The sequence below is a fragment of the Budorcas taxicolor genome, chromosome 14 (assembly GCF_023091745.1).
Source record: "Budorcas taxicolor isolate Tak-1 chromosome 14, Takin1.1, whole genome shotgun sequence".
NCBI lineage: Eukaryota > Metazoa > Chordata > Mammalia > Artiodactyla > Bovidae > Budorcas > Budorcas taxicolor.
The window spans coordinates 893,472-907,317 of record NC_068923.1 but is presented as its reverse complement, the minus strand read 5'-3'; the positions used below and the strand labels follow the sequence as shown (position 1 = coordinate 907,317).

General features: G+C 40.3%; 1 protein-coding gene across 1 annotated transcript in view; it reads right to left on the bottom strand.

The window, feature by feature from the left end:
* LOC128059613 (ankyrin repeat domain-containing protein 26-like) overlaps nt 1–13,846 on the bottom strand; it is a 50,724-nt gene that overhangs the window by 19,205 nt on the left and 17,673 nt on the right. Inside the window, 4 exon segments of the mRNA XM_052652024.1 lie at nt 3,048–3,126; nt 9,608–9,641; nt 12,384–12,419; nt 12,422–12,450. Coding sequence (XP_052507984.1) covers nt 3,048–3,126; nt 9,608–9,641; nt 12,384–12,419; nt 12,422–12,450 — 178 coding nt within the window.

Here is a 13,846-nt window from a genome sequence, read left to right as displayed (position 1 = left end):
GACCTAACACAAAGAGCACAGGCTCTGGAGTCATTCAGATGTGGATTCAAATCCCAGTTCTGTCACTGACTGACCTGCTCATGGGGAAAGGATTATGACAGATGACATCAGAAGCCCCAGATGTTCCTCTCCTTATCCCTAATTGACTGCTATACAAATACTAGGCCACCCACTAGATTACTTTCTCTTCCAAAATGTTCTAGAGTAATAATTTATCCCCGGTAGTTTAGAGCACTATTGAAAAACTAAGACATTTAAATTAACTGCTATATTTTGAAATTTGCTTCCAAGATTAATATATACATAGATTATCACTTGTGAAGGGAAATATGAAAGTTTAGGTTTTAACAGAACCTTATTTAGATGGGCTAGAACTGCAAACAGGATAAGCTTCTATTCTGTTTGTTAAACAGCTAGAGATCAATGAAACAGGGAAAAAAATTCAGCTGCTTCCATGAAACAGGGAAAAAACAAGGTTAAACCCATAGGGCAATGATCATGAATGAAAGCCACACTCTAAATAGAAAGCCATAAACAAACATGTTCACAATAGAGGCAGAGAGAGATGGACTGAAAGAACAGACACTGAAGAAATGTGTTCTGCAAGGAAAAATTAGGTTAACAGTAAATATTTTTAAAAAAAATTTAAAAAAGGTAGAGGAGGAAGAACAAAGGAAAAATTGAGACATTTCTAGTCAAGAACAAACTTTATAGAAAAGAAAGTATAATAATGTATGTGGAGAAACATATATATTTAGAATTTATATACAATAGATCAGTAACATATCAGTATTCTTAAGCCTTATTCTATTCAGTATTCTCATGCTTATGCCATGAGCAAAGCCTCTGTTTCATATGATTTTATTAATATATTTTTATGCATCTACACTGTTCTTCAAATTTTATGAAAACATCAACCTCAGTTCAGCTCAGTTCAGTTGCTCAGTTGTGTGTGACTCTGCCATCCCATGGACCGCAGCACACCAGTCTTCCCTGTTCATCACCAACTCCCAGAGGTTTTACAGACTCTTGTCTATTAAATCGTCTCATCAAACCATCTCATCCTCTGTCGTCCCCTTCTCCTCCCGCCTTCAAACTTTCCCAGAACCGGTATTTTCCAATGAGTCGGTTCTTCACATCAGATGACCAAACTATTGGAGTTTCAGCTTCAGCATCAGTCCTTTCAATGAATATTCAGGACTGATTTCCCTTAGAATCGACTGATTGGATCTCCTTGCAGTCCAAGGGACTTTGAAGAGTCTTCTCCAACACCACAGTTCAAAAGCAGTAATTGAACTCAGTCTGTTTTATAGTCAAACTCTCACATCCATACATGACTACTAGAAAAACCATAGCTTAGACTACTAGAAAAACCATATGAAACCATAGCTTTGCCAGAACTTTGCTGGCAAAGTAATGTCCCTGCTTTTCAATCTGCTGTCTAGGTTGGGCATAGCTTTTCATCCAAGGAGCAAGCGTCTTTTAATTTCATGGCTGCAGTCACCATCGGCAGTGATTTTGAAGCCCCCCAAAAGAAGTCTATCACTGTTTCCATTGTTTCGCCATCCATTTGCCATGAAGTGATGGGACCAGATGCCATGAATTTAGTTTTCTGAATGTTGAGTTTAAGCCAACTTTTTCACTCTCTTTCACTTTCATCAAGAGGCTCTTTTGTTCTTCTTCAATTTCTGCCACCGTGGTGGTGTCATCTGCGTATCTGAGATTATTGATATTTCTTCTTGCTATCTTGATTCCAGCTTGTGCTTCATCCAGCCTAGCGCATCACATGATGTACTCTGCACAAAAATTAAATAAGCAGGGTGACAATTTACATCCTCGATGTACTCGTTTTGTGATTTGAAACCAGTCTATTGTTCCATATCCAGTCCTAACTGTTGCTTTTTGTTCTGTATACAGATTTCTCCAAAGGCAGGTCAGATGGTCTGGTATTTCCATCTCTTGAAGAAGTTTCTACAATTTGTTGTGATCCACAGAGTCAAATGGTTTAGCACAGTCAATAAAACAGAAGTAGATGCATTTCTGGAACTCACTTGCTTTTTCTATATTCCAGAGGATGTTGACAATTTGAGCTCTGGTTCCTCTGCCTTTTCTAAATCCAGCTTGAACATCTGAAGTTCATGGTTCACATACTCTTGAAGCCTGGCTTGGAAAATTTTGAGCATTACTTTGCTAGCATGTGAGATGTGTGCCATTATGTGGTAGTTTGAACATTCTTTGGCATTGCCTTTCTTTGGGAATGGAAGGAAAATTGAGCTTTTCCAGTCTTGTGGCCACTGATGAGTTTTCCAGACTTGCTGGCATATTGAGTGCAGCACTTTCACAGCATCATCTTTCAGGATTTGAAATAGCTCAACTGGAATTCCATCACCTCCAATAGCTTTGCTCATAGTGATGCTTCTTAAGGCCTACTTGACTTCACATTCCAGGATGTTTGGCTCTAGGTGAGTGACCACACCATCCTGGTTATCTGGGTCATAAAGATCTTTTTTGTAGAGTTCTGTGTATTCTTGCCACCTCATCTTAATATCTTCTGCTTCTGTTAGGTCCATACTATTTCATCCTTTATGGTGTCCATCTTTGCATGAAATGTTCCCATGGTATCTCTAATTTTCTTCAAGAGATCTCTAGCCTTTCCCATTCTATTTTTTCCTCTATTTCTCTGCATTCATCATTGAGAAAGGCTTTCTTATCTCTCTTTGCTATTCTTTGGAACTCTGCATTCAAATGGGTATATCTTTCCATTTCTCCTTTGCCTTTTGCTTATCTTCTTTCCTCAGCTATTTGGAAGGCTTCCTCAGACAACCATTTTTTTCTTTTCTTTTCTTTTTTCTTTTTCTTGGGGATGGTCTTGAGAACTGCCTCTTGTACAATGTCACGAATCTCCATCTATAGTTCTTCAGGCACTCTGTTTATCAGACCTAATACCTTGAATCTATTTGTCACTTCCATTGTCTAATCATAAGAGTAAATACTACATGAAACTAATTTCAGAGCAGGAAAACTAATTTCACAACAGAACACTTTACCTTGGTTTTAAAATCTAAGACTTCTTCATTTGATGTAGGCCCTAAATCAACACCAGGTTTGTTGGGAAACTGCCGGGGTCTAGCCCCAGTGAATCCAGGGTAATTCGAAGGTCGGGACGGAATCGGCATCCTAGGAAAAAACTCATTTAATTACAGATATAAAGAGAGATAAGAAAGGAATAGTGTAGTAGCAAGATTAGTGGAGAAAAGGAGGCTGAATAACTTGGTTTATGTGGAATACCAATCACCACCTACGTAGGCCACAGGTGTCTTTCCATCCTCCCGAAGAAGAGGAGGCACTGAGGCCTCCCCGGTCCGATCTTAGAAGCCCAGGCAGAATTAGCAGGCTTGGTGAGTACCCACATTCCAGATGGGAATTCCGCCAGAAAAACGGGGAGCAAAAAAGAACAGCACGGAAGAACCAGTCTTTCCAGAAACTGATCTGATTTCTTTATTTTTTAGGTTTGCTTATATACCTTTTGTTATAAATAGGGATGAATACAGAGTCACCCGGGGGTCAGCAGTCCTGACCTTTATCAAGATCAGGTGCCTCATATAAATGTATATAAAAAAAGCCTTAGGGGTTTTACATCATCTTCTGGCCATGAGGTCTGCTGACATTTTATGATCCTTTCTTTTTGATAACCAAAAAACTTATTTTTTCCAAGGGTGCTTTTTCTTAAACCAGGCAGCACCCTCCAAAGGTAGCAGATAAAGTTGCATTCCTATAGGGTGAGGATGTAGTGGGTTACAACTAAGAAAGGAATTTATTTAACCTAAGGTTAACATGATTAATCTTAAAGGTTAATACTTATTTCTCCTATATGTTAGTTATATATTCATTAACATGTATAAGGGCAGGGGATATGGAGATTTAGCAGAAAGCATCATCCCAACACATGAAAACCCTTCACTAAATAGACCCTTAAGGTCTATTTAGTCTTAAGACAGTGATAAAGTTGCATTTTTACATAGCAAGGACACAGTGATTTATAACAAAGTACAGTGATCTATAACAAGAGAGAAAATTCATTAACTCAGAAAGTCTAGTATTGCTAACATCAAAAATTACTATATTTCCTTTTCTATATTCCAAATACATTAATATATTCCCAGGTGCCTAAGGATATGGAGGCCTGGCGGCAATCATTGACTCAACAATGAGAAAAGCCCTATGCTAATTAAGACTTTAAAAATACTCCAAGCTCTCTGTGATGTTTATGGTTGAGACGTAGTAAACAACCATGTGCTTGGCAGGAGTATGGATAATCCTGTTACACAAGCTAGTTTGCCAGCAGAGAGGTTTGACCTGAGACATCCTTGTCAAAGCCAGGGCAGGGAATTAGCAGTAATTATTGGCACAACAAATGAAAAACCCTTTACCAATATAATTCCTAGCCAACCCACTATACTAATAATTTCTAACTTCCCCAAAAGAAGCAAGCAGCTGTGCCAGCTGGCATGCTCAGAGCAAGCGGCTGTGATGGCCGGCACACTTAGTGCGGCTGAGAGGAGTTACCCCACATCCGAGGTCAGGGGCAATGGCCGAGAGTGCCAGGCTGCGAGAGCACAGGAACGGCTGAGAGGAGCCACCCCACGTCCGAGGTCAGGGGTGGGGGCAGGGAGGAGGCACCCCACGTCCGAGGTCAGGGGCAACAGTCTGGAGGAGCCACCCTGTGTATGAGGCCAGGGTCGAGGGCTGGGAGGAGCCACCCTGCGTCAGAGGCCAGGGACGGCGGCCGGGAAGATCAACCCACGTCCAAGGAGCGGTGGCTGCTCTGGCGCAGGAGGACCTAGAGGAGCTATCCCACGTTGAACATCAGGAAAGGGGATGGTGAGGACATACCCTTCATCCAAGATAAGGAGCAGCAGCTGCGCTTTGCTGGAGCAGCCGTGAAGAGATACACCATGCCCAAGATAAGAGAAACCCAAGTAAGATGGCGGGTGTTTCAAGAGGGCATCAGAGGGCAGACACACTGAAACCATACTCACAGAAAACTAGTCAATCTAATCACACAAGGACCACAGCCTTGTATAACTCAATGAAACAAAGCCATGCCTGTGGGGCAACCCAAGAAGGGCGGGTCATGGTGGAGAGTTCTGACAGAATGTGGCCCACTGGAGAAGGGAATGGCAAACCACTTCAGTATTCTTGCCTTGTGAACCCCATAAACAGTATGAAAAGGCAAAATGATAGGATACTGAATGAGGAACTCCCCAGGTCAGTAGGTACCCAAAATGCTACTGGAGATCAATGGAGAAATAACTTCAGAAAGAATGAAGGGATGGAGCCAAAGCAAAAACAATACCCAGCTGTGGATGTGACTGGTGATAAAAGCAAGGTCTGATGCAGTAAAGAGCAATATTGCATAGGAACCTGGAATGTCAGGTCCATGAATCAAGGCAAATTGGAAGTGGTCAAACAAGAGAGGGCAAGAGTGAATGTCGACATTGTAGGAATGAGCAAACTAAAATGGACTGGAATGGGTGAATTTAACTCAGATGACCATTATATCTACTACTGCGGGCAGGAATCCCTCAGAAGAAATGGAGTAGCCATCATGGTCAACAAAAGAGTCCGAAATGCAGTACTTGGATGCAATCTCAAAAACAACAGAATGATCTCTGTTCATCTCCAAGGCAAACCATTCAATATCACAGTAATCCAAGTCTATGCCCCAACCAGTAATGCTGAAGAAGCTGAAGTTGAACAGTTCTATGAAGACCTATAAGACCTTTTATAACTAACACCCAAAAAAGATGTCCTTTTCATTCTAGGGGACTGGAATGCAAAAGTAGGAAGTCAAGAAACACCTGGAGTAACAGGCAAATTTGGCCTTGGAATGTGGAATGAAGCAGGGAAAAGACTAATAGAGGTTTGCCAAGAAAATGCACTGGTCATAGCAAACACCCTCTTCCAACAACACAAGAGAAGACTCTACACATGGACATCACCAGATGGTCAACACTGAAATCAGATTGATTATATTCTATGCAGCCAAAGGTAGAGAAGCTCTATATAGTCAACAAAAACAAGACCAGGAGCTGACTGTGGCTCAGATCATGAACTCCTTATTACCAAATTCAGACTCAAATTGAAGAAAGCAGGGGAAACTGCTAGACCATACAGGTATGACCTCAATGAAATCCTTTATGATTATACAGTGGAAGTGAGAAATAGATTTAAGGGCCTAGATCTGATAGTTAGAGTGCCTGATGAACTATGGAATGATGTTCGTGACATTGTACAGGAGACAGGGATCAAGACCATCCCCATGGAAAAGAAAGGCAAAAAAGCAAAATGGCTGTCTGGGGAGTTCTTACAAATAGCTGTGAAAAGAAGAGAAGAGAAAAGCCAAGGAGAAAACTGAATGCAGAGTTCCAGAGAATAGCAAGAACAGATAAGAAGCCTTCTTCAGCGACCAATGCAAAGAAATAGAGGAAAACAACAGAATGGGAAAGACTAGAGATCTCTGCAAGAAAATTAGAGATACCAAGGGAACATTTCCTGAAAAGATGAGCTTGATAAAGGACAGAAATGGTCTGGACCTAACAGAAGCAGAAGATATTAAGAAGAGGTGGCAAGAATACACAGAAGAACTGTACAAAAAAGAGCTTCACGACCCGGATAATCACGATGGTGTGATCAATCATCTAGAGCCAGACATCTTGGAAAGTGAAGCCAAGTGGGCCTTAGAAAGCATTGCTATGAACAAAGCTAGTGGAGATGATGGAATTCCAGTGGAGCTATTTCAAATCCTGAAAGATGATGCTGTGAAAGTGCTACACTCAATATGCCAGCAAATTTGGAAAACTCAGCAGTGGCCACAGGACTGGAAAAGGTCAGTTTTCACTCCAAACCCAAAGAGGCAATGCTAAAGAATGCTCAAACTAGCACACAATTGCACTCATCTCACATGCTAGTAAAGTAATGCTCAAAATTTTCCAAGCCAGGCTTCAACAATATGTGAACCATGAACTTCCTAATGTTCAAGCTGGTTTTAGAAAAGGCAGAGGAACCAGAGATCAAATTGCCAACATCCACTGGATCATGGACAAAGCAAACGAGTTCCAGAAAAACATATATTTCTGCTTATACCAGACCACCTGACCTGCCTTTTGAGAAATCTGTATGCAGGTCAGGAGGCAACAGTTAGAACTGGACATGGAACAACAGACTGGTTCCAAATAGGAAAAGGAGTGCATCAAGGCTGTATATTGTCACCCTGCTTATTTGACTTATATGCAGAGTACATCATGAGAAACGCTGGACTGGAAGAAACACAAGCTGGAATCAAGATTGCCAGGAGAAATATCAATAACCCCAGATATGCAGATGAAACCACCCTTATGGCAGAAAGTGAAGAGGAACTGAAAAGCCTCTTGATGAAAGTGAAAGAGGAGAGCAGAAAAGTTGGCTTAAAGCTCAACATTCAGAAAACGAAGATCACGGCATCCGGTCCCATCACTTCATGGGAAATAGATGAGGAAACAGTGGAAACAGTGTCAGACTTTACTTTTGGGGGCTCCAAAATCACTGCAGATGGTGACTGCAGCCATGAAATTAAGACAGTTACTCCTTGGAAGAAAAGTTATGACCAACCTAGATAGTATATTCAAAAGCAGAGACATTACTTTTCCGACTAAGGTCCGTCTAGTCAAGGCTGTGGTTTTTCCCGTGGTCATGTATGGATGTGAGAGTTGGACTGTGAAGAAGGCTGAGCACTGAAGAATTGATGCTTTTGAACTTTGGTGTTGAAGAAGACTCTTGAGAGTCCCTTGGACTGCAAGGAGATCCAACCAGTCCATTTTGAAGGAGATCAGCCCTGGGATTTCTTTGGAAGGAATGATGCTAAAGCTGAAACTCCAGTACTTTGGCCACCTCATGCGAAGAGTTGACTCATTGGAAATACTCTGATGCTGGGAGGAATTGGGGGTAGGAGGAGAAGGGGATGACAGAGGATGAAATGGCTGGATGGCATCACTGACTCGATGAACGTGAGTCTGAATGAACTCTGGGAGTTGGTGATGGACAGGGAGGCCTGGCATGCTGCGATTCATGGGGTCGCAAAGAGTTGGACATGACTGAGCGACTGAACTGAGCTGAAGTCTAAAACATCTCATGTCTCTCACGGTTGGGAGGCTGTAAACAATCACATGTGGCCAGAGGAACCTATACAGGCAGGCTAGATAATGTTCAGAGGAGTTCGTAAGTTGAAACACTCTTGTCACACCCAGGAATTTTTATTGACTTGGAGCTGTAAGTTAACTCCTTTTCTGAGAGAGGTAATGGGGGTCAGTCCCCCCATAAAGTCAGAGGTATAGGTGAGAGTATAAAACAGTAAAGTAGGCACTCTTGTTTTGGGGGTAGATGCTCAAGAACAGGGGGTTTCCTGAGGCTCGATCCGCCTTTGTGTATGCTGAAGCCTCCTTCCTCATGACCTTTGCCTTGGGCTGAGTTCCTCACGATGGCTCCCGGCAGGAAACTTTTAAAGCAAAAACATACAATAAAAATGAGTGAGCTCATGTCCTTGAACAAAAGGAAAAAAAAAAGTGAAAGTTTGTCTATATATTAAATGAGCTTTCTTGACATGGATAAAATTTGGCCTGTTTTAAAACAGCTTTAAAAAAAATTTTTTTTTTAAAGATTTCTTGCTGTGGACCACTTTTAAAGTCTTTACTGAATTAGTTCCAATGGTGCTTCTATTTTATGGTTTGGCTGTCTGACCTTGGGTCATGTGAGATCTTAGCTTCTCTGACCAAGTATCGATCCCATACTGCCTACACTGGAAGGTGTCTTACTAAACATCTTAACCACTGCACCCCCAGGAAGTCTCCAAAAAAGTTTTTCATTACCTATTTCTGCATCCATCTCGCCCAACCTATGAAATATCTAGTTAACACTCATTTTTAGTTTCCATAACAGAGAGTGACAGCCAATGTATCGGCAGAGCCTAGAAATAACTTGTTTTCACTAAAAGTTCTAACAGCTGAACTGAAAATCCAATTGATGGATTGAAATAATTCTTGTTTGTCCAAACTGGAATAAACCTGATGACTTAAAGCGGAAGAATAGGCTTTTCCTTCTCCATTGTCTGTTCCAAGTTCAGAGACGAATCTGAGTCCTTCCAAAATGGGAGTCTTGGTCCGTCAGCAGGGATACCACTTACTGAGATGGCACCACTTCTCTCTTTTACTCTAAGGGAGTACAGGGAGTTTCCCCACAACGCTGAAACTTAAAATGTACACAAGTCAAAGAACTAATTTATATCTTTAACTTATATGTACATGGGTACTTCTCAGTCTCTGCTGAGGGCAATAGGAGTGGATCTGAGAGCCAGGAAGGCCAATTGTCAAACCTCTTAAAGCCACAGTTGCATAATTAAGTAAAAGTAGGACACAGCTACTTTACAAAGCTGCTATGATGACTCTATGAGGTCACAAATGTTAAGTACGTAATGCAGTGTCTAACCCAGAGTAGAACACTCAACAAACATTAGTTTCTCTTCTCCATGTTCCCTTAGTTAAACATATAATTTAAAACATCCATAAAATCCTACCTCCTCGAAGAGTCCTCTTCAGAACTTTCATCCACTATTAAAGAAAAAAGCAAGATACATTTTAAATCAATGGAAGAAAAATACAGAATATTAAAACCTCAAGACTGAGCCTTTGTTTAAAAGTATTCCTTTCAAACCACACCTGGAGGCCACACTAGAGGAAGCGAACAGTGGTTGTACTATACTTCTAGGCCACTAATGCCTAAGAACCACTCCTCCCCTTTATAGTCATCAAATGCAAAACAAAATAACAAAGAAAAGAACTGCTCTTTACAATGACCATAATCCTAACCAAACTCCAGGAGACTGACAGAAAATGATACTATACCATGAATACAATCAGTGCTATAAGCTGACAATAGCACGCTTAAACAGCACAGTGCTTCTGAATTTCTATTGCCTGGAGCGCTGAACAGAGACTATAGGTGTCTTGCTGGGACATGACAACTTCTCTGGCTCTTCAGTTCACAATGAAGATGCCCTATCACAGGGAAGCCTGGTCAAAGGCACTGAACCTCATAGCAAGGTAAAACATCGGAAACAAAAGTCTTCTCTTCCTGGCCCTCTTTCCAAAGGCAAGAGAAGTATGAAAGACGTAGTGATTCCAGGTTTAGAAAGGATAATCTCTAGAAAGGCAGGTGGCAGAGGGCAAACGGGTAAAGGGGTTCAACTCAGTGGTGAGAATGGGGACTAGACTTGTAGTGGTGAGCATGAAGTAGGGTACACAGAAGCTGAACTTTTTTAAAAAGTTCTCTCTCTCTCTCTCTCTCTCTATATATATATATATATATATATAGGTATATATATATATATATATATATAGGTATATATATATATATATATATATATATATAGGTATATATATATATATAGTTCCCTATATATAGAGAGAGGAATATATATATATATATATATATATATATATATATATGAACTTCTTTAAAAAATTTCAGCTTCTGTGCATATATATATATATATACCAACATGTTTAAAAAGAATCGCTTGAGACTATCTCCTTCCATTGCTCAAGAGTATCTGGACCACACAGAGCAGGATGTTCCAAAGAGTACTGTGTACTAGTGAGGGATATCATTATATCAATCCTTCCCATTATATGGCAAATGTTTATAGAAATCATGCTTTTTCAGCTTGGAAGCCATACATCATCACATCCTAAGCTGATGAACAAGGGGAGGGAGGGAAGGATGGAGGGAGCCAAAGACTCTGGTGGGGTTGGACAACATTTCCAAGGGGTCATCATGATCTAATGCTGGAAGGATGACTCACATGCAGTGACTCCACGGGGAGAGGAGCACTGCAAGCTTGAGCAAGGAGAGCAGGGGCAGTTATTTTTCAATGTTTGCACCCTGTGACATCAGAACAATGCTTAGTACATAAAAGACACTTGAAAGTTATCTGTTTAGTGAACAAATGAACAAATAAATAAGCAGCTTTTCTTTGAAAATTTTCTTTAGAAAAATACAGAAATTAACCAGAGAGAACTCTATTCTGAGCATATTGAAGACCAAGACACTGTCATCTCTGTATCTCCTCTGACTAGTGTAATAAACCAACCTACCGTTTTTGTTGTTCAATCACCAAATCGTGTCTGACTTTTGTGACCCCATGGACTACAGCTCACCAGGCCCTTCTGTCCATGGAATTTCCCAGTCAAGAGTACTGTAATGGGTTGCCATTTTCTTCTCCAGGGGATCTTCCCAACACAGGGATCAAACCGTATCTCCTGCATTGGTGGGTGGATTCTTTACTACTGAGCCACCTGGGAAGCCCCCTTTGATTAGATCGCAAAGAGTCGGACACGACTGAGTGACTTCACTTTCACTTCACTCAGTGAAAGGAATCCTTGGATACCCTGTACAATGTGCTAGATGCCACATTCAGTGGACCTAATGCTGTTTTTGTGAATGCAAAGTATTTTTGTGCTTTTATTAGAACCTGCAGAGTCCCAAGTTGTTCTATTTGAATATCTATTATGATAATCTTTTAACTGATGGCAAGAGAACATCTTGTTCTTACAAAACTACACTCTCATGACAATTGTCCAACACACAAAAGAAAATATCTGATCCTAATGAAGTCCACCTCTCTCACTCTCTCGGGATCTGTAAGGAATGAAGTTGGTAATCTAGACCTGCTTGGTACAATAGGCAAAACAACTGGCTCTCAACCAGGCATTGCTTTTCTGCCTTCTGTACAATTGGTAGGTATCTTTCAGAAATAATCTCTCACGACTATGCTGCACACTGGCTCAGCTTTGCAGTTATTGTTTATCCTTTCTTATCTTACCAGGAAGGGATTATCCAAGTTCCCAGTTTTAATGATGGTAACTATTTTAGTGAGACTAATCACTACACAGTAACTACTAACTATTCATTCACTAAATGCAAACCATTTCTAAAAATGAAAGTTCACTTTCATAAGACGTCCAATCTGCTATACTATGACTATACATGAAATATACATGATACTCACTTAAAATTTTTTTTTTCTGATTTACACAAAGATCTAAGGACTTTAGGGGCCATATTAAAGAGGTGGATTTCTTTTCAGACAATACTGTCTTTGATGTTAAATCACCTACAATTAACTTCTTAAAGAATTCTGAATACTAGAGTATAAAGAAATTAATTTTAAAAATAAAATACACATGCAATTTACACTAATTTTTTCACAGTTCTTTCATTATTGAAACTTCCTCATTCCTACTTTATCTATGGTAGAATCACTGAGAGCAATTTGGTATCAGATGACATACCTGGGTTGCTATTTTCAGGAGAAGTTTTAGATCTCTTTTCTTATATTCAGAAATCAGTTGGTGAACACTATGTACTAAAATATGATAAATAATATTTTAACACTGATATGGAAAACAACTATCAAATTCTTAGATCATTTCAGACAATGTCAGAGATAATATCAAAACTTCAATTGTCACATACATTTCAAGTTTCTAAGTTCTATAAACTTTTATTTAGCATCTAGTAAAGGAGAAAGTAAAGGTATATTTTTACCCTGCTTATTTAACTTATATGCAGAGTATATTATGAGAAACACTGGGATGGATGAAGCACAAGCTGGAATCAAGATTGCCGGGAGAAATATCAATATGCAGATATCAATATGCATCTCAGATATGCAGATGACACCACCCTTATGGCAGAAAGTGAAGAAGAACTAAAAAGCCTCTTGATGAAAGTGAAAGAAGAGAGTGAAAAAGTTGGCTTAAAGCTCAACGTTCAGAAAACGAAGATCGTGGCATCTCGTCCCATCACTTCGTGGGAAATAAATGGGGAAACAGTGACTGACTTTGTTTTTTTGGGCTCCAAAATCACTGCAGATGGTGACTGCAGCCATGAAATTAAAAGACGCTTACTCTTTGGAAAGAAAGTTAGACCAACTTAGCATATTAAAAAGCAGAGACATTACTTTCTCCACAAAGGTCCGTCTAGTCAAGGTTATGGTTTTTCCAGTAGTCATGTATGGATGTGAGAGTTGGACTATAAAGAAAGCTGAGCGCAGAAGAATTGATGCTTCTGAACTGTGGTCTTGGAAAAGATTCTTGAGAGTCCCTTAGACTGCAAGGAGATCCAACCAGTCCATCCTAAAGGAAATCAGTCCTGGGTGTTCATTGGAAGGACTGATGTTAAAGCTGAAACTCCAATATTTTGGCTACCTGATGCGAAAAGCAGACTCATTTGAAAAGACCCTGATGCTGGGAAAGATTGAAGGCAGGAGGAGAAGGGGACGACAGAGAATGAGATGGTTGGATGGCATCACTGACTCAGTGGACATGATTTTGGGTAAACTCTAGGAGTTGGTGTCGGACAGGGAGGCCTGGCATGCTGCGGTTCATGGGGTCCCAAAGAGTTGAACACGACTGAGCAACTGAACTGAACTGAAAGGACGAAGAAAAGGAAGGTGAAGTAATCATGAGCTCAGGGCCGTACAGCTCCAATAATTAACTAGATTGAGCTTGGCATATGAAAAATCTCTCGAACTTGCAAATCCTAGTCCTATAACCAACTGCTCTTTGTTCCTGAAGTTGTTGTTTCTCTTCAGTTCAAAGTCTTCCTCTACATAACTGGGATATTACTACCTTACTTCACAAGAGGGTTAACAGGATGTAATGAGATAATATACCCCCAAAATGCTTGCAGAAACAGTCAAAGAGTAGAATAATTTAATCTTCAACTTTATTGCTGTAACTACTTTGGAATT